This window comes from Boleophthalmus pectinirostris, unplaced genomic scaffold (assembly GCF_026225935.1).
Source record: "Boleophthalmus pectinirostris isolate CB_2022bp ecotype Guang Dong unplaced genomic scaffold, ASM2622593v1 HiC_scaffold_17, whole genome shotgun sequence".
Classification (NCBI taxonomy): Eukaryota; Metazoa; Chordata; class Actinopteri; order Gobiiformes; family Gobiidae; genus Boleophthalmus; species Boleophthalmus pectinirostris.
The window spans coordinates 22,099,454-22,120,987 of NW_026571115.1; the positions used below are offsets into that span (position 1 = coordinate 22,099,454).

At 41.4% G+C, this 21,534-nt stretch overlaps 1 protein-coding gene across 2 annotated transcripts in view; it reads right to left on the bottom strand.

The window, feature by feature from the left end:
• Positions 1-19,101: 19,101 nt before the first annotated feature.
• plppr2a (phospholipid phosphatase related 2a) overlaps positions 19,102-21,534 on the bottom strand; it is a 72,269-nt gene continuing 69,836 nt past the window's right edge. The window contains exons 7-8 of one of the 2 annotated variants that reach the window (XM_055152909.1): positions 21,191-21,334; positions 19,102-19,313 (exon numbers count right to left, since the gene is read on the bottom strand). In XM_055152909.1, the coding sequence (XP_055008884.1) occupies positions 19,257-19,313; positions 21,191-21,334 (201 nt within the window). In that variant the 3' untranslated portion in view covers positions 19,102-19,256. Of the gene's footprint in view, positions 19,314-20,753; positions 21,335-21,534 lie in introns of those variants that run through there. The other variant, XM_055152908.1, reaches the window with a different exon arrangement.

Sequence of the window (21,534 nt, forward strand, 5' to 3'; positions counted from 1 at the left end):
GTTGTCAATGATAGCATTATAGAGGTGCAGTAGCCTTGTAATTATGATGACCAAAAAAAAGAAATAAAAATTCATCAACTCTGGACGTGGTGGGGCTAAACATTTGCCAATAGATAATGACACTGCCTCGTTATCTGTTAGCTGACAGGCTGTCAATCAAACTCCCTACGTTTCTAGCGTAACTGACTTGCCTGCGCGCCGCCGGTACGTGGTTTACGTACGCCTGTCATGCAGTCCACAGACGCAAGCCGCACAGACGCTGTATACTCCACCAACGCAACAGTTCTTAGCGGCTTTTTTTTGACCTATATCTTCCTCGCAGTTAGCACAAAGTTTGTTGCAATGGCAGACAAGAATCCAGGAGCAGTTAGCCGCAAAAGAAAGTCCGTTTTTGAGGTCGCTGAAAGAAGAAGACAAGGGGAAAAGCAGCGAAGCCAAACTAAGGTGATTCTTTGAAGATTCATTCCAGCGATGGCGCAACTGAAGCAGACGCAGGGTCTAAAGACTGACGCATTGGTCGCCAAATTACTCCTGGACAGGTCACTTCTGCTTATTATGAAAACGTACTTTATTTCCAAGAGCTAGACAAACGTTTTTCAGGACACGAAAGCGATATCCTATGTCTGAAAACGTAATTTTCAAGGCAAAGAAAGAGTCCGCTTGCTGCTGCGTGTTGTAGCTAGTTCATTCGCACTGAATCTCCGCGCAACCTTCTCTGCACCCCTTTCCTGCTCCTGTCCCCGCTGCCCGTTCCGCTCTTCCCCCTGCTCCTCACTTCTCCGGGCATGGAATCTCCGCGCACCGCTCCCCTCTCCTCTCTCCTCTCCTCTCTCCCTGCTCCGCTCTTCTCCTGCTCCTCACTTCTCGTCCGCGAACGAAATGTCCACGCACCCGCTCCCCCCGCTCCTCACTTCTCCGTCTTGCCTAACCAACACTGTAGTTAGTTGTTTACAAGTCATGTGCAGCACCGGCTGTAAACAAACCTGTTTCTGGCGTAAAGAGGAGGCGGGAGGAGGCGTTTCTACGTAGGAGCTGTAGGGGAGGGGGGGTGGTTTCACGCATGCGCAACATTTGAAAAAGGACAAACAGTCGCTGGATTTCTCGTTCCTTGGAAAATCCTCTATACAACCTTTAAGTCATGTTAGAATGTAGTTACTTCATCAAAAACATACCTGGAGTTGTGTTTTGCTTCATTCACACCTTTACTATTAGTCTGTCTACATCTCTAAAGGTCAAAATGCTCTGTTCCACCTTGTGATGTCATGGCATGGTAATTTTTCAAGTTAACAGCAAACCTTTAGTTCAGTAGAGATCGCAATTCCTGGTCTAAAATCATCCAATGCATGAAGTTTAAAAACACAGTGGAGCGCCTATTGTGTTATCACATGACAACATAAAGTGGAACAGAGTTTACAGTTTGAGAGAAGAACTCCGCCTAAAGTTGTGTTAAAATGTTAAACATGTGTGAATGTAACAAAACACAAGTGCAGGTGAGATCAAGTCTTTGTTTTGCAAGTCTCAAGTCTCTGACCTCAAGTCCGAGTCAAGTCCCAAGTCAAATACAGGCAAGTCCAAGTTGAGTCTCGAGTCACTGGTCCAAGTCAAGTCCAAGTCGTCTGCTTTGAGCTTAAAGTCATTTCAAGTCTTTAAACCAAAGTACCAAGTGTAGTGTAGATTTTAATAAATTTTTTGTTTAGTTTAGTTAATTTTTCCTTTTTAAATGTCTTGACAGGATCTTACGGTCAGAATAGAAAGAATTCAGATTTAAAAGTCACAGGCCTCAAGTCCGAGTCAAGTCCAAAGTCTTAGTCCCTTATATCAAGTCAAGTCTCAAGTCCTAAAAATAGTGACTCAAGTCTGACTAGAGTCCAAGTCACGACTTGCAAGTTCCACCTCTGTTACACATGAACATAGATCGCGGACAAAAATGGAAAGCAGATCCATATTTCTATCAGGGAGCGTTTACATGCTAATAAATAAATACAGAATGGATATAAATAATAAAAAGCAAAAATAGTTTTCAACCTACACATGTGAGATATCCTGTTCTCTCACTCCTTTCAATCTCACAGTCTGTCAGGCCTTTTGTGTGCAAGTGTAGTCACTGGGTATAGTAGAGTTAAGCCACCCTCCCTCCACGCTTGCCCCCTCCTCCTCCTCTTCCTCCTCCTCCTCCTCCTCACTCCTCCTGGATATCTCTCACTATCCGCTTCCTGGACACTGCCCATGCAATTGGATTTACTGTCTGTCTGTGTGCCTGGCTTCTTTCAGGCTCCCTCTCTCTCGTCGGCCCTCTCCACTGGCCCGCTTGGCTCCACTCCGCATTCTAATTGGACAATAATGCGAGCCTGTGTGGTCCACAACATAACATGACAGTGTGAGGACAATGGGCCTAGCTGCTGCCTGTGTAAGCCAATCTCCGAAGGTTTTTGTTACGGTTTCAAGAGGTTCCTTACACACGGGCGAATATCGATTACTCTGCAAAATGTGTTTTCATTGACGTAAAAAATAAATACAGGAATCGCTTCGTTTTCGCCGGATATGGTGCATTTGTTTGTCAGCTGAGGGCAGTTTGCAGCGGGAGGTGGTAGCAACATAAAAGCTAAGAATTCACAGTGGTCTTGATTGATTGAGTATACACAGGTAAATAGAGCGGTCCAGATTTCAGTCGCCCAAAAAGTGGGGCCAAAGAGAGCCACGAGATGAGGGAATTGATTTTGTTTTTGAGAGAATATATCTGGCACATCACTCATAATATTGCTGAAATTTGACCAGTATTTTGCTATATATTAGTCACAAAGGATGCGGGTTTTTCTTGACAGAATTGCGGTGTGGTCCCTTTGAGGTGAGAAAGAAAAGTAGGTCAAACAAAGACGCTACGACTGGCAGTGAAGTAAAGTGGTTCAGTGGTCAAAAGAAAACAAGTTAAAAAGTGCTGCAGCAACAACACAGCCAGAATATCTTTGATCTGAGAACACAAGAACTGATAAAAGTAGGAACTGTATTGGGTTTGTTTTTTGACAGAAAACTGTGATTTTTTTTTGTCTAATAGTGTTTTAAAAAATCTATTCCGGTTGTCTTCAGATTAATGCAGTTTAGCAAAAAACTTTTCTTGGTTTTTGGCGAGTCCACATGTAGAACTCAGAGACTTTTTGGGAAAGCAGGGTGACAAGAGCGTAACAGATCTTAGTGGGCAGTTATTTAAAATGGCTGTACCCAATTTTTTTTCCCCCTTCCCCTCAGTACAGATTGTACATTGTATAAGCAGTTCTTATATTATGCAAAATTGTCTCTTGTGAGTTTTAAGCCATGTTAGAATGTCACCTCATCAAACTCATACCTGGAGTTGTGTTTTGTTTCATACAAACATGTTCAGACTACAGGGCTTAATGCTCAATTCGAATTTTTTTGTAAAATCCAATTTTTTGCAAGGTTGTTCACATTTCCAATTAAATGCGACTTGTATGTGATCTCCAGTGTGAACTTTAAATACCCCAAAAGTGTCCCACATGCACACTGCAGGACATGACGACGTCACACTCAGCGAGAATGTTCAGTGTTTACACAAGTAGTCTAAACGCTGAGCTTGTGTCCCAAAATACGGTCCAGTTCTTCGTAAAATGGACAGGTTATACGTCCATAGCTGCTTCATTTGTTTGAGACTTTAGCTTCCTTGTATTTGGCTCACAGGCTCTTTATTTTTTGTTAACACTGGAGGCAGGAGCGCCTGTACCTGTGCTTGGCCATTTCTTTGGCAATCATTTCCAAAACCTCCTGGTTCTGATAAGACCCCTCCAATTTTGCCTGAATACAACAATCCCCCCAAATATTAATGAACTCAACTCACAAACCTCACTTTCCCTCCATTGACTGGACTCTGAGCCTGAGCGTAGGTGGATGAATGTGACCTGGCCGTTCAGGGGGAAATCAGATTTGGGTCACTTCAGGCTGCAGTCTGAATGTAGTCCTAATCCTGGTTTATTAGTCTGTCCACATACATGCTCAAAATGCAGAGTTTCACCTTGTGATGTCAGGAAGTGGTATTTTTCAAGTTAATAGCTACCTTTTACCTTTTGTTCAACGGAAACTGGCAATTACAGGGTTGAAATCATCTAAATGATTCCAGTGACGCTATATGGCTTATATAAAAGGTGGTATAGGGTGTTTTCTGTTTGAGAGAAGAACAAAGTCTAAATATGCAAAATCTGTGTAAGTATGTTTGTGATGAGAAAACATTATAACACAGAACAGAAAATAGTATAATATTGTCCCTCTAAGTTAAAAATGAGACTGCTGTGCATCTAATAATACGGTGTTTCACCCTCAGACAATAGGAAGTCCACTGTCAGCATGTTAGTTGTCGTTAGGTTAGTGACGGCCTCTGAAAGTTTTGTAACACGTTTACAAACTCACTGCAGTGAATAATTAGGTTGCTTGGAATACAAAAGGTAAGTGAGAAACAACTTGAGGCCTGCAACAAACAGTTTAAAATGAAGAGGTTCTGTTTTTCATGTTTTAAAGGCAGTAAAAATGAATGCCTTCAAGAAGCTAAACCTGTCTGAGAAAATGATTGCTGTTATGGAAATGACTGACATCCCTTGGTTTTAAAGGGGAGTGTGGAGCATTAATAAGGTTATCCACAAAGAAATGTCAGTGGAAATGGAGCTGTCCTTGTATGACTGTGCGGGGGACAGAAAGTTCTCCAAGATTTTCCTACGGCACAATCTAAGCTTGGATCTTATCTGTGAAACGTACAAATGTGTGTGGGTGTTTTTTTTTTGACTTGTAAATAACTTTTGTATTGATAAATAGGAATAGATAGCCCCATCCATATTAGGAATTTATTTGCAGACAAAATGGCAAAATAAAAACACCAGGATCAAGCAGAGCGGGTTAATCCCGACATTTTAAGACCAAAATGTTGAGGCTCCGTGCAGCAGTTACAGAGAGAGGGGTGACTTTTCTCATTGTGAAGTCAACTGGAAAAAGAGTTAAAGGAGCTGGAGCCTCCAAGAACACTTCCAATGTATAGTTTTATAGTCTATATATGGTTTCAAGCCAGAACTAAACATGATCAGTTTTTTTTTCAGTAATGCCGGACATACATAGTGCAATATTTTCGATTGTTTCACTCACCCCCAGCTCAAACTGTATGACCAAGTTGACAGACATTTACTTTGACAGTCTGGAGTAATAACAGATTTCTTCGGGTGTATATTCTTTGGGTGTTTTGTGGAGTGGGCAAGGCAAACTATGGCCACTGACATGCACTAGCCTAGCACCAGTGATCTCTGCAAATACATCGACTTGATGGAATATTTAAAAAAGTGTCTCCACACGTCTCCAACACTCTGGCTCACTAGGAAATGTCCTATGTCCAAAATTCCTGTCCCTTTAATCGGTTCTCTTTACCCCATGTATACTACAGGAAGCATGACACACGATTAAGTGAAAACTCGGCCAGATCCCAAAAACATTGGCACGAGTGAAAAATCATCTCAAAAAGGGCCAAAAATCGCAGTGTCCACTCGGCTTCATGCAGCTCAGTGAAATGAAGGAACTCATTGGTTACCCATCATTAAGGACAAAATTACATTTCTCCCACCTTAGATCAAGGGTCTCCAATGTTTATTTTCCAGTGAGCTTCTTTTACAAATTGAAAATGCCAGAGAGATACTCATTTTCGTGGCTACAGCAAGATTCAATGGTGTTAGATATGTCTATAGAAAAGATTACCCAGTTAGTAGTGTACAAATCTGGCACAAGAATTATACATTTACAACGGCTATGGGCATTTTATTCATCAAATTTGAGTTATTCAGCACAAAACGTATAATTCAGAAATCCCCCAGCGAGCTACTTGGAAGGGGTAAAGAGCTGCTGGTTGGAGACCGCTGCTTTAGATTAACAGAGTTTAGTGCTTCGCTCATTAATTCTACAGAAATCCACAATGTTCTTTTGTTCCCCTTGATATTTCTTTCGCCTTTTTCCTCATAAACAGCCGTATTTGCTTTGATACAAATAGATGAGGCATGTCCCCGATTGACTAATCCACGTGTCAATCATTCCCATCTGAACTCTGACAATAGACTGACAAATGACCAGACTCACATGTTCGTAACGTATTGAAGTGTACTGAAGAAGTGTGTATGCTGGATCATATGCGATGAATATTCTCTTGTGTGCATTGATGGGTTTCCTCTGGGCTTCTCCCTCATCAACCTCCCCTCGTCTCGCCCGACCACAAATCTGAAGAACAGTCCCTATACGCAGCGTGAGAAGCACTGAAAGATACATCGAATGCAAAGAGCATATTTCCCAAGAGGCCATTTAACGCACAGTTGACATTGATAGAAGCTTGACTTAGTATGCCTGTACAAACTAGTTACTCATCTCCCAGCTGCTGATAACATGGTGCTCTGATTAAACCGAGTAAATTGTGGAAATGCTGCTTTGATATTTTTGACCTGCTTCGTGAGTCATTTAAATGTTTTTTCGGTTTTTCAAAAGAGCAACCAAAATATTCAACAGTCCTCTGGCCGTTTATAGACTCTCGGATTGAACATGCGGAGGATAGTGGGGGTACTTTGATCGCCGACGTTACGCAGATGCTCTGATTTGGCAGCGTGTGTGTCTGTGTGTACTGTACGTGTTTACATTGGTGAGTATGATAGCTTGGTCTGCGGCTACACTGCTGTTTGTGTTTCCATAAGAGTGCCTCGATGGGGGTTGCTGGAGAGAGAGATAGACACTTCATTGTTTACGCCTATCGATCGAGCTCCTTCTTGGGCTCATATTCCTGCCTTTTCTATTGCACACATTTCAGCTGCATGCATCCATCCATTCATACAACTGTTGTGTCCCAGATCAATAGCACGTATAGAAAACATTCAGATTTGGGTATAGGTATATGGAGAAATGTGCATATTTGTGAGTGACGTTTCAATGGTCCTATATTATGCAAAATTGACTCCTATAAGCTTTAAGACATGTTATAATGCTGCTGAGTTGTGTTTTGTTTCATCCACACGTTCAGTAATCCTTTATTATTAGTGTGTGTACATCTCCAAAGTTCTTTTCCACCTTGGACTGGATGTCATGAAGGAGTGATTTTCAAGTTAACAGCTACTTTTTATGGTTAATTCAGTAGAAATGGTCAGTTCCAGTAGCCTGATTCATCAGCCGGTGACCTCGCAGCATTAGGATTCGTTCATTTGACAGCAGGCGGGTACTTTTTTATTTAACCAATTGTTGTACGAAGAAGGGCAATAACGTAGTGTGACCAAACGTCCATTTTTTCCCCAGACATGTCCGTATTTTGCGTCCTGGGCGTCCGGGTTTTTTTTTCATAAAGTGATGGAAATGTTCGGGTTTTCGTGATCTTTCATTGGGCCATTAAATTGAGCGGCTCTCGTAGCTCTCTGTGCACTCAGAAGGAATGAGCAGACACAAACAATCGGTCAGTCTGCAACATACCAAAGCGCAAATGTGCATTTAACAATGACTTGTACAAGAAATTCCTCGTTTTCCGGCCCGGTCAGGACAAGTGGGAAACCATGTGCACAGGTTGCGAGGTGAGTGTAGTTCAATTTCGAGGTCCCACCCCCCGGTAAGGTGTCCGGGTTTTCACAAACGGAAATATGGTCACCCTACAATAACATCTTTCCCCTTGATAAAATTCGCCAAACATTCTCTTTGTTCTGACTTTAAATCCTCGATCTTGGGAACTGTTGCCAACACAAATTGTATGGCTTCATCTACATCCATCTCGACCACTTTGTTTACCACAAAAAGGCTACAACTTCCGGGAAAACCGTCTAGTGTATTCCAATTCCTTACCTAGTCGCTGGAGAGAAATGAAATTGAGCAGAGACACAAAGTGACTAGGCTTAATTACATTAAACATATGTCAGTTTCTTCATGCTGTTCCATGGTGAAGAAAGCGATGAGCTAAACTAGCAATTGTCTTACTTGACATTTCCAACATGCTTTACGGGAAAAAAATTGTACAACTACTTGAGAGGGGTATGGGAGTCAAATACTGTGACTATATGATAGTTTGAAATGTTGGCGGGAAGGTCCACAGAGAAAAAACACTAAACAAACAGGACAATCTATGGTGATCCTCTTCTTAATGTTGTTGCAACTGGTTTTCACACAAATAAATCAAAGGTTGCAGAATACATTTATTGCTATCGGATGTTAGCATTTACCAAAGCAAATCCATGTAATTAAATTTAATCCACCAATAACTCTCTGAGATTAAAAAGAGAGAAAAGAAAGAGTGTGAGAGAGATGAGTGAAGAGTGAAGAGAGAGCAAAAAAAAAAAAAAAAACAGCTGAGATGTATCTGTACTGACCGGTAGCTTCTTGGTATGAAACTCCTCTTTGCACAAGCTTCCAATCTGCGGGCGGCTAACCCAATCCCCTTCTTTTCCCTGTCAGTGGCTGTACAAATGGTGCTTTACACCTGACCCCCCCGGCCCCGCGGCCCCCTCTACATCTGGCCCGTGCTCTGCCCCGAGAGCATGAGCTGGCCTATAATGGCTCTTAATAACATTACAGTGCCACATGGCCAGGGAGGGGTCAGTGAGGGTGAACCGGAGGGGACAGGGGCTGCGTGTGTGTGAGGGTGTGTGTGTAAGTGTGTGTGTGTTGGGGGGGGGTTCACGTGTACACAGGCTCAGATCAAGCACTGGGGGGCTGTGGTGGAGGGGGTTTGTGTGAAGAGAGGAAGGGAGGGGCAGGTGCATCACTAATGGCTTTTTAAAAAGGTTACAGCATGTCGCTCCCTCTTCATAATGGGGCCCTGGCTGTGCTGGAAATGCAATTTCCGGGAAAGATAATGCAGGGGCTGTGTGTGTAGAGAGGTGGGGGTAGTGGTATCGGAGGGAGGGGGGCAGCTATGTTCAAGTGAAGAAGAAGAAAAGAAAGCCAATGAAGACGGAGGCGAGGGAGGGAGGGGGAGAGGGAGGGAGGTGTGAAGGAGCGGTGCAGGCTGAGCTGAGGAGGGGGTCAGGCCTCTGTGATGAAGTGCAGACACAGGGAGGTGTGGAGGTGCTGAGAGCCGCTGGAGGAGATACAATCAGGCGGCCTGTGCGAGCGCATCAATACTTAATGAAGACATTATCCGCGGACGCTGCAGCCGTGTATCTAAACAAACATTATCCTTCAACCCTTCACAACGCTGCATGCTTGGTTACAGCCAAATCTAGTCATTAACCCCGCTCCAGCGCTGGCTACCAGGCTCAACTCTGCCTGATTGAATCTCCGTGCGTCTTCAATGGCCATCTGTAATTGCTAGTCATGTCGGAGAAGCTGCTTTAAGTGTATACATTATGTTCTTGTGGCAGCACACTCTTTCTCCTGATCCTGGGTAATACTTTTGACTTTATTTCACACCCTGTGCACAGAACACAAAATCAATAAGGCACGCTTATGCGTAATTTGGTTGTGTCAGACTGCAGTTCTGCCTGAACAATTATAATTTAACTAAATTAATATTGAGCTGACATCTGGTGTCTGTGTATGTGCGAGAATGCATGTGCACTAGTACATATGTGCAACACTCAGCACCTGCTTAACAGCTACACTCAAACAACAGTTACACTTGGTTCAAAGTAATCACAGGAACTGGATTTAGTCAAGATATCATTTGGAGCAATCTTGAGCCTCATAAACTATTCATTTTTCTATTTCAGAGGTTAAGAAGAATGTTTAATGATAGAGTAAATAGCCATAATGTTCCCCTGTCCCCTTTAAAGACCCTCACCACAGATTGTCAGTTGTCTGGATTTGTTTAAAAGTGTTTATTTGTGTGTGTGTATTTTTTTTTTATATAAAAGTCACTAACCCATACCATATCCTACTATGACTACTTTATCTTATACAATATGAAGGCTGTGCAATACTTTGGAGTGGATTAATCGTTACCGTGTATGTGTACATGTTACAATCCAGTTTTTTTCAAAAAAGAAAACCCAGAGACCAGTTTCTTTGAGTCTGCAGGGCTTAAAAGAAATGTATAAACTGTTATTTCCTTTGCCATATTTCTCATTTGTAAATACTGGAAAAATGGTAGGGAAGGAAAACATGTTTTTTAATGTGAGTGAATGAAGCTCATTGTTTATCGATATAAATTCCTTTTAGCCCCCACAGGTAAAATGAGGCGTCACTGGGACAGTGGGTATGATAGTTTAGTGCAGGAACAAAAGTCTTTGGTGAAGCACAACCTAGTTTAATTCCATTAAATATCTTTACACAATTAGAGGCTGTGTAATGACTCATTTTGTTTCTTTGAATGTGAAGATGTGAAGGCCTGTACTTTTTTGTAGTGATGCACTGATGACATGCTTATTTAATTTCACATTGTGCTGTGTGCTAGTGCAGGCCGATTGAGCAATTGTTTTTCACATGCTGTGAATTTCTCAGTACACTCTGACTTGAGAGCTGCCTCCTGTAGAGAAGTGTGTGTGAAGTCCTTTTTATCTGTCTTAGACCTGTAATAACATCAACTGGCACACTAAAGAAAATAACATTACATTTAGATTAGATAGATTAGGTAGATTAAAAATGTGAAAAATATGAACAAATTATGCACAAATCCAATAATAATTTATTCTTCTCTTTTACTAGAATTCTCTGTACAAAAGAAAAGTGTTTTGGAAGGAAGACTGCACAGAGAAAACAATTGGGTCTGTGCCAAACTGCCAAGGATAAATCCTCAAAATGACTTCTGAAAAGAAGAGAAACCTTGAAAATTTCAGACATTAAAGTAATCTTACGACAGAGCTGTGATTTTGAAAGTTGTCAAATCATAAACTGTCAGGCATGTTCTTTGGAGTCCGTCACAAAACAGGAAAATGTCTTTTCATTCTCGCTTGCTTCATATTTGTGCCCCCCGAGACAAAGATCTGTGATAAAGATACAAATTTGCCTTGCTCTCAGTACAGCCCTGTGTGCCCCGGGCTGTGTGCAGGAGACACGTTTGTTCTTTGGGTGGACTTGACTGCAGTGTCTCACACATGACACAGCACAGAAAACATATAACATTAACACAGAACTACAAACTGTTGTATGTCAGACTTTATGTCCAATCCAAGTCTTTATGATCTACTGCAGTGATCTCATCATGGTTCAGTCTCTGGAGCTCAAACTGAGGCCACCACTGAAAACCTCACTCACTTCATCCCACTTCGGCAATAGTCTCCTCCTATGGATTTTCCTTGGTATATATTTGGTTATACTATGTAACTCTTAACCTCCTCCCCCTCTCCCCAGACACCTCCTCAAACAAACCCCTCCCTCTCCCCGGCCACCTCCTCCAAGTCCTCCCTCTCCCCAGACACCCCCCCAAACCCCTCTGCCTCCTGAATCCCCAACTCCTTACGTCCTTAAGATCCTCCCTCCTCCCCAGACACCTCCTCCAAGTCCTCCCTCTCCCCAGACACCTCCTATAATCCCTCCCTCTCCCCAGACACCTCCTCAAACCCCTCCCTCTCCCCAGACACTTCCTCAAACCCCTCCCTCTCCACAGACATCTCCTCAAACCCCTCCCTCTCCCCAGACACCTCCTCAAACCCCTCTGCCTCCTGAATCCCCAACTCCTCACCTCCTTAAGCTCCTCCCTCCTCCCTCTCCCCAGACACCTCCTCCAGATGGAAGAGGACACTTGCTGGCTGCAACATGACACTCTGCTGGGACTGCCCTATCGTCTGCCTGCTATAGATTTTCTCTCTACCTCCTTTCTCATCTGCCAGCTGCTAGCTTTGCACAAAACAATACAGAATAAAATCTGCAATTCCATTTTTATATAATTAAAACACAGTATATTTATGCAACTACTGAATGCCAGCCTTCTGTTTTCATTTTTCACACCCAAGTATGTGAATAAATTACTCAAACTTTTACAAGAAGCACAAGTTACTTATATTCTGCCCAGATCAAACCTTGTAGAATGCTTTGACAGTGATTTACCATTGTATTGGTATATGTATTAAAAATTGGTTAATTAATTATTCATGAACTGAGGGACACATGGGTCAAATCTCACCCAAATAACCCAAAATCGGTTGCGTTATTCACACGGGCGATGTGGCTAGTTACAACAAGAAAGGTATCCAGCCAAATGAAAGTTCACAAAAAAAAAAAAAAAAAAAAAGGTATTCCAAGGCAATAGACAGAAAGGCAGAAATGTGAAAGCATGAAAACGTTTTCAGCTAAGTGCCTCTCCTCCAACGCACCTGTCGCCCAGTCAGGTGTGCAGAGTCTACACAGAAAAGAAATATTTCAAAAGAAACAAAAAAAAAAAAAAAAAAAAAGGAAAATCAAAGAGAAAGACAGAGGTTGTTCATTGAGGTTATTGACGTAGCCTGATTGTAGTGTAGATGCATGGTGTCACATTGATTTACCGTTTAGAGACACCCTAAAAAGTATTCGGTAAATTAGAGTGCAGAGTTTTAAAGAATAAAACTCAAAACTGGATTCCTGCTTGTCCACCATTCTGTAGCATAGTTTAGTTATAGCCTGGGAGCCAATCGGTCGCCATGGGAATGTGTGGGAGGAGACTGCGGGTGAAAAACAAGACATGCAAAAATGTTGTAATGTAGCATGCATGGACTACAACAAGTGTCAGTAATAACACATAGCCTAATAATAAAAAGTGCACAGTGAAAATCACATTAGCTCAAGTCTAGAGACGTACAGTCGGGTCTAAATGTTACACTTAATTTGGATTTATTAATGCAAAGAAGATCCAAAGGGGGAAGACGTAGAGGTGCACAGCAACACACATTTTATGGCAAAGAAAACCATTATTTATCTCTCCATGCATTTAGGTTGTTTGCCTTTGCATTCAAGCAGGTGAAACATAGGATACAGTGCAGCTCATATACAAGAGCTTTCAACACTGGCAGCATTTCTAAAGCTTTAAAACCATGGTTGTTCCATGGCCAAATATGTCACTATGTTTAACCAAATCAATTTTTTTATTGAGCTGTTCTTGGTTTAACTGTTTAACTCTTAACTTCGATTGAAATGAATTGTATGTGTAGTGAGTGTGCTGGTTTCATGTACCTTTGTGTGATTGTTGTTGCACTCCGCTCAACTTCATTTCTCTCCAGCGACTAGGTCAGAAATCAGAATACATAAGACGGTTTGCAAAAACCCTGGAAGTTGTAGACTGTACACCGGCCAATCAGCGAAGAGCTGTGAAGCGTCTGTCTGGGTCCCTTTTGTGGTACAGCACAACAGTAAACAAAACGGTCGAGATGGATGTAGATGAAGCCATACATCCTGTGTTGGCAACAATTCTTGAGATAGATATAGATAGAGCCGGAACAAAGAGAATGTTTGGTGAATTTTATCAATTGCCCTTCTTCCTACGGGATTTGGCGCATTACATACATCACGACCAAATAGCAGCGACTGGTTAAATAAAAAAGTACCAGAGCAAATGAATCCTAATGCTACGAGGTCAGACGGTTTATATGAAGTGAAACTGGCTGATGAATCAGGCTAGTACTTTTCCCTGTCCTGTAGGTCACCGTTTCCTCCCTCAGGTGGGTCGCAAGAGATTTTTTTTGGGTCGCCTTGTCATGATCTGCATGTAGGTGTACATGTTTTGTATAATTTTTTGTCTTTTTGTAAAAAGACTAGAAATTAAATATATAAAAAAAGAAAAAAGGGCTACATTTAATGTCCAAATAGGCAACTTATGGATCCTTTTATTGCTGGTTCAATTACTGTTTTACATTGTTTAAAACGTAGTAATACTAATTGTTCAGAGAGACACGATCACTCAGTCAACAATAAAATATCCTCATTAATGTTCAATAATGGTCAAATCCACCTTTATTTTGTGATTTACGTATAATAATGTCTATTGACTTGGGTCGCGAAGATTTGTGACTTTTAAAATATAGGTCCCCAGAAAAAATAAAATTAAAATTGGGAAACACTGCTGTAGATGATTTCACATCAACCTGCTGAGTGACTGAAAATGGAAATTGGCTATAATCTTTATATAATTTATGTTTTAAATGTTCATTAATATGTGCTGTCCCTTTACAAATAAATAAGATTTTTTGGAGCACTTACTGGGCCCATACAGTAATCTAACCTTATGTGTTTGTGTGGATATGTTTCTAATTAGCCCATGTTCAACACGGACCACAATCTGTGTTAACAGAAGTACAGCAGTATATCTTCGCCTCTGTTTCCTCCTCACTCCACTCTCCAATTGCCTCCACATTACGTAAACTCCTCGGCTCTTTTCTTTGGTGTATTTTTAAACCGTGGCTGTGTTCTGGTTACAAAATCAACCATAGATAGTCTTTTTACATGGTTGCAATGCGGCTTTGCACGCTGAAACATCCGAGATTCCCAGTGAACTAACGGGGGGCGTGGCTGGGGTCCGCTTTAATGAGGAGCGCAGTGAGATGCCGCTGCAGGTGGGAACGGAAACGCCACCATCCTTTGAACTCTGCTCGCCGGGATGTTTGCAGACCATTTAAACCCCACCATTCGTTACTGCGGTTTTTAGAAATCGCAGGTATAAAAAAAAAATCTGGAGAAGCGAGCCGGTTGCAATTAGTGTCAGTCTTTGCATACAACTTCTTTGATCACTTTTTGGATGTAATTTCGAGCGCAAATTCCTCAAAGTTAAAAAGAAACACTGCGGCGCGGAGCAAAGCAGGGACCGAGGATCACGTTGGGACGTTATAAAGTCGTATTACGGCTCATTAGCAGACACAGGTGCAGAAGAGCTCATTAGTTAGCATGATTGTTCTATTCATTTTTAATACGCGCTGAGATGTCTTCATAGGAGACGGCACAAAGGACGAATCCAATCCAAGGCCCCTTTCCAGCAACGCAAATCCGAGTGACCAGGATGTACAGTGACACCTAGTGGTATTTACCTCCACATGCACGCTGCCTTAGAAATAAACCAGTATTTGTAATATGGGGTGAAGTATAGTTTATTATTACAGCGCATAACAAGGATAAAGGCAATTCCTGGTTTATTTTCCATGATGTGTTTTGGTGTCCACAGAAGTTGAAGCGTAATGAGGTTCTAAACAAATTAGGTTATGAAGTTATTAAACTGCAATATAAATAATCTGAAGATATTGTAGCTGCTTTCCTGTCGAATAGAAGGTTTAATCCATAGTCTATACGAGGTGATGCGCACAGGTCATCCACATGATGGCAGTACAGAGCTGTAAGAGTAAAGGGCTCATTCAACCGTCACAAAATCCTATATAAATCTGTTTTCAGGGAGACATTTTATCCTATGCTGATGATAGATCCATTTTATTTGTGTGAACCTCAGCGATACAGAAAGTGATTTCATACCTACCTCAGTGTCGATTCCATTACAAAGAGGTTCCTTTAAAAAAAAAAAAAAAAAACTTCACAAAGACTGAGGCTTTGTTTGTAATTAATTAGCCTTAAATTTTGCTGTATCAGGACTTGGCCTTTCTGAAAATCCATTACATGAGTCAGATCACAAATAACAATCGATTGGAGAGTGAAATCAAGCCAGTCTCTGTGAAATCTTGCCAGTATTGTTTACATATGTGCATTAAGTTGTATTGTGTACCTTTTCTGGTGGGGGATGGAGATGTTTTGCATGGTATGTTCCACAGTATGGCATTATACTATATCTAAATTGTTGACAAGGTGGTAATGTTTCTGAAAACACTGTGGAACACTCCATGGGAACAAGCAGGCAGCTACATGCATCAGAAAAGAAAAGTTACATAGTGCACCTATAGATTCATCCTGTCCATCAGTGTTTTCTCTTTGTGGGTGCTACAGGGTTCCCCCATCAACCCAAACATTAACAGCAAGGTAATCCTTCTGACCAAGATCCAAGCTCGAGATCTGGAGGTTACCCAGGAGCTTAAACATTGTAACACAATTCAAATAAATTCCAGAGATCTGTGAATAATGTAACAGGCCTATTTTGTTGTACTCAAAAATCACAAAACCAAGATGCCACATTTTGACAAAATAAACAGCTCCGCGACACCTCTCTTTTCTTATTGCAGAATCCATTTATTGTTTTCATCACACGTTTTTGTACAAAACAGAGGGATTTTTGCTTGGCGCGGATCAAAGGAATCGTGTCTCCTCAGAGTGGAGATCTGAAGGAGAGCGCTGCTTTGTATTCTCGCGTCAGTCAGCCGCAGTGCGTTTGTTCTCCCGCTAAAACAGGACTTTACAGGGAGTAACACAGCGGAGGTGCTGCCAGTACCAATGAGGGTACCCTGACCTCTTCACGGCCCCCCTCTGCTGCTGCTCTCTACTGGTTTTTAGCCCATTAACACTGGAGTCATACTGTGAACAATGTGATGAACAAACAGTGAACTGGTGGAATTATTCTTGGCACTTCTGCTGCTTTGAATCAAAATGCAAGAAAGGTCAATTCTTTGTTAGACACTAGTAGACATTATATAAAATTTGGGATTAACTTAAATGATACTGAATTCTAAATTTAAGAAATGACAGGTCTTATACTGCATATTAAGAAAGTCTTGGGAGCTTGAGGTCAGCTCAGACAGTGCACATCTGTCAAAGATTACGTAAGATGTTAACACTCAAGTAAAAGAAAAAAATACAGTGGAATGTGTTATAAAACTTGCTCAATCATCATAAACTTTGCTTAAAAATTATTTCTCTCCTTTTGTCTCTAGAGACCATAACTGAGCACAAACAGATGACATACCAGTGCTATCTGTGACTATAGATATGGCTAATGTACACAGCTTTGGACATTTGAACCCAACCTTAAATATAAATAATTAAAAAAAGAAAAAGAAAAGAAAAAAAAAGTTTTGTGCATACATTTTCATCATTTTAAATCAGTTCCTGTACATTGTAAAACATTACAAAACACCTCTTTAGCTAAGTTGAACAAATGCTTAATATTTGGAAAAACAGTCCTTGATCAGATCTCATATATCGACATGACTTATCATTGGTTTGATCGTCACGCAACCGCCACTGACAACTGTTGTAACAAGCAATGCATTGCTTACCCTAGAGTATTGCAAAGGAATCAAACAAACAAATTGCATGTTAACTGAGCGGCTGAAGAAAGCACAGAGTGAGATGTCTAGACTTTAAAGCCCTTAATTTGGCAAGTTCACTCACAGTTCTCAAACATATCCAAATGTCTGCGCTAATCATTGGTGAAGTCAGTAAAAAAAACACAAATCAATACAAAAGATTTACAGTAGTTCACTATGTACAGACAAGGGTAAAAACAGGGCAAAGGGGGGCAGAGCAGTGATGTGCATGTGTGCTTTCATTCGTTTTAAATACATGTGCTCTAGTTCCTGTCTGTGGATGTGTGGCAAGCTACCTTCCAGCACAGTGATGTTAGCGCTGATATCTGAGCTCCACAGTGCACAGAACAACACGCAGGCAGAGACAGAAGTGAGTTGGGGAAAGGGAGTGTGCAAATCAAAATCAGCAAAACTGTCACGCCACATGGAGCGCTCCTGGCATCTGCACCATATGTACACGTCCATAAATAAACAGGCTTCATTCTCCAAGGGAGTCTTCTCAATATGTTCTGGAGAGTTCAAGTCTGGATTAAGCTGAAGAACAGTAGGAACTGAAGGAAAGTAATTAACATTTGTGACTAATGTTAAAAATGCTCTTATTGTTTTAAAATCTGCATCTTTTGCTTAACTGCTCCAGTGGTCCCCAAAACTAGAAATATATGTTTACTGCTGGAGAACTGCAGGAGTTTGATGGGCCGCTCCAAACTGACCACAACTGCAACTTTGCTACATCGCACACAGTAAATCAGAGGAGCCGTGGTCCGTGTAGGGCCCTGTGTGTGACAGTATCAGCACTTTGTCCATTATGAACTAGACCTAAGGTTAGGTTTCATTCTTAAAGGTGCACATTTCTAGTGGAGGGTCCGCAACCTGCTTTTCCTTGGAGATGTTACCTCTTTGCCTTCATTATTTCACAGTATTGAAGTAAATGGATATTGAAGTCTTTGAGTTATAAAACAACTGTAACTGAATAAATGCAAGGCAGATGTGTTTTAAGGCCCTACTGAGGAATATTTCATGCAAAGAAATAACATCTCCATGGAGACAAGCAAGTAGTGAACCCTCAGCCTTGCAGAGAAACCCTTTTTTATCATGTTGCTTGATTGTCTGCACTATCTGCATCACAATGTATATACTGGTACATCCATATAGGCCCAACTAAACTTATTTTTAAACAATGTGTTTTATCTACTTTTATTCGATTGTATCAGTGTTAAGGTCATACTAATGAGTAAACGTTACTGTATACGTAAACTAAAGCTAATTTGGAGTCAGTTCAAACAGTCACATCATCAGCAGCAGCTTTATATGAGTAAGTCTGAGTTTGTTGTTGTGCCCTTTCCCTCTGAAGAGGACTTGCATGGAGGAGCTCTGTGCTTTCAGTACATGGAGGTGTGAAAGCTTGTTAGCAGCTTCTTAGCTTGTCGTGTGCTTCTAATTTTAAATAATAAATAAATATGGTTTCGTACTTAAAAGATCAAAAAAAGAAAGAAAAAGTGCTTCTCTAACACCTAGGGAATGATAAATGATATGTCAGACAGTGGAATCAGACAGAGGTTTGCTGCACGATTCACCCTCGGCAGCAGTTTGTCCTTTTGGTCCCTGTATCACAGAAAACCTCAGTCCAAACTTGAACTTCGTCGTCCACAATGAGTCCTCTCTCCACGTACTCTTCCAAACCACACTCACTCTGTTGCATGATACAAATATTTGTCCAGTGATTGAGTTCATATAAAAAATAACTTATAAAGCACAAATTGCATGTTCATAATGTGTTTCTTCAGTAAAGAGAGTCTACAGTTCTCCTATCGGTTCCCGGCGCGAGTGCTCTAGACCTGAGTGGAGTAGGAGCGGTGCAGCATGGGCTGTGCCCCGTGAGCCGGCTGGTCTAGGCTGCGCTGGAGGTGGAGCGAGCCAGTGTGCGGACACCGAGGCTGCCGGGGAACCGATAGGGCTGATGGTCATGTGATCTCGCTGAACGCAGAGCCCCGCGGAGTCTGCAGGAGAGACAGGAAGTGGCGGGGGAGAGAGGAGAGAAGTAAAGAAAAGAAGAATAATCAAGAGCAATGCACTGGAATGGGGTGGAAACAGAGAGAAAAAACTGAAACAAACAGGACCGAACGGAAAGAAGGCAACAGAGGACGGAGAGGTGAGGGTCAGAGGGGGCCATGGGGGTCAGAGAGGTTAGAATGGCTGAACGTAGGTGTTGTAAGCGGGGGACGAAGTGGACAGGGCGGGATGCTGCAGAGAGGAGAGAGGGAGTGGGACAGAGGAAAAGAAGTGTCAGGAGAGGGTTAGCGACAGACACAGCACGAGACGCTAACACACCTGTAAAGTGTACAATAAAACTTCTGTCAGTACTTTATCTAGCTACAAATACTTATAAGAATACTTATAAGCTTTGACAAATAAAGTCATGCTGAGGGACATTTGTGCTCAGTTTCATTCTGAGACAAAATGAACAAAAATAAGACAATTCAATACGTTATGCACAGAACATGAACTATTTGAAGTAAAAAACAACACATAATCTGGTCTGATTTGAATGCCACTCTTCTTTGTTATATTGCTACATATGACAGGACTTTTTCTTGTATTAGTTTTTGGTTTTTAATGATATTATATTTATTTTTTAACAATTTGTCATTTAACTAAAAAGTTCTAATCCATATGCCATTACTGAGGATAAACCTGGTCCCATGCAGATAACTCACAATTTGACAGTATATCGGCAATAACTGGTTCACAACTTGATTAAATTATATAAACTACACAGCTCTATTGCACATTTCAACACCCTGGTCTCCATTTGTTCAGCATAATGAGGTTCTGACTGGTCCTTCACTTTGGAGGAAATAGTGGATTTAATTCATTTGCGTCACTTGTTCTTTATAAATGAGTGTTTTTTGGAAAGAAAATAAAAAGTGCTAAAGTTCCCTGGTGTTTGATTTGATCTCATCTTGTGTTTTATTTATACCCCAAAATGTGAGATTGATGTGTAAGCCTGTGATGAATGTGACTTATGCAACAAGTGATAAACCACTGTAAAGTTGTCCCATTCATTCAAATTCTTCTTCTTGTGTTTGATCAAACAAAGTTAAAGGCAGGTGAAATTGCCTTTCTGTGCAGTGCCATCCCCTGGTGTCTGCTCATTCATTGGCCTACGTCATCAGAGGTATAATACTCCCTATAATGGAAGCGTTGCCAAAATGGACTGGACTCTACTTGAATGGACAACACAATCACAGTGTCTTAAGTGTTTATGTCTCCAGGCACTGGGTCCTGTACTGTTGGTAAATACTTCTCCTGTGTTAGAACTCCAGCTCTCAGGCTGCTACAATTTATTCTACATCAGTGGGTAAAGGGGTTCTAGTGGAGCTGTGCATTGTCTCTCTGTAGTAGTGCTGTGCAAAAATATCGAAATAACGTTATATCACGTTACTAAATTATTTTGTTACTGTGCTACAGTTTTGTTCCTTGTTTAGTGGAATGAAACTTGTCTATGCAGCACATTAGACATATTCACATATTTTAAAGATTAAAATTGGCATGTTTCATATTAACTTTGCACAAAGAGTGGTTTGACAAAGACTTTTAGTGTCACAGCCATGATTTAGCCTTTATTTTTTACTGAACCACACTAAATCTATTTGAAATGTATCGAATCGAAAGTGCACCGTATCAAGGTATCGTGGCCTATGTATCGAGGTATGTATTGTGTCGGCAACTTCTTAATTATAAACAGACCTTCTCTGTAGTCTTGCGTCGAGCAAATGTGAATCAGTTGGTTCATATTTTTTGATACAAGCGCATAGGCAGTGATCACAGAGCTCATGAAGTTTGATTGGGCTGAGCACGACTGGAAAACTGCTTCAGGAGAAACTAACTAAGCCTAAACTTATGTGCTTACTCCTCCTCAGTGTGACATCACAGTTTACACAAATATTCAGATCCATGCAAAACAGACCAAGAACTGTTTGTGTAAACATTTTTAGACACAAGGATTCATGTGTAGTTTGGAGTTCGGGAGGATTCATGCTTTGGGGTGTGACCGTGTGGGAGACAAAAACACATGTTAACTCCATAATTATTCTGCATCTTACCCGCCCGGCCCTTACCTGAGGACCACTTAACTTTTCAAGAGGACTTTCCACACAGGGCAGTGTCACCATGGGAACCCCCAACATGGAGTCAGGCCGCTGGGGTCGGGCAGGAGGTCCGCTGGCCTGCAAGCGCTGGAAGTTGTTGATCACACATGTCACCTACAAAAAAGACATGGAGAGAATGTCAGTTTTATTATCAAACAAGAGGACAAAACAGAATCATGGATGCATCTGTCTAGAATTTATTTCGTTGTACAAATAGTATGTCAAAGTCTATTGTTGCAGTGGATTTGAGTATTGTAGTGAGTAGACCATTTCTTAGAACTTGTCATTGAGTGACACTGAATAACAAAGCTACA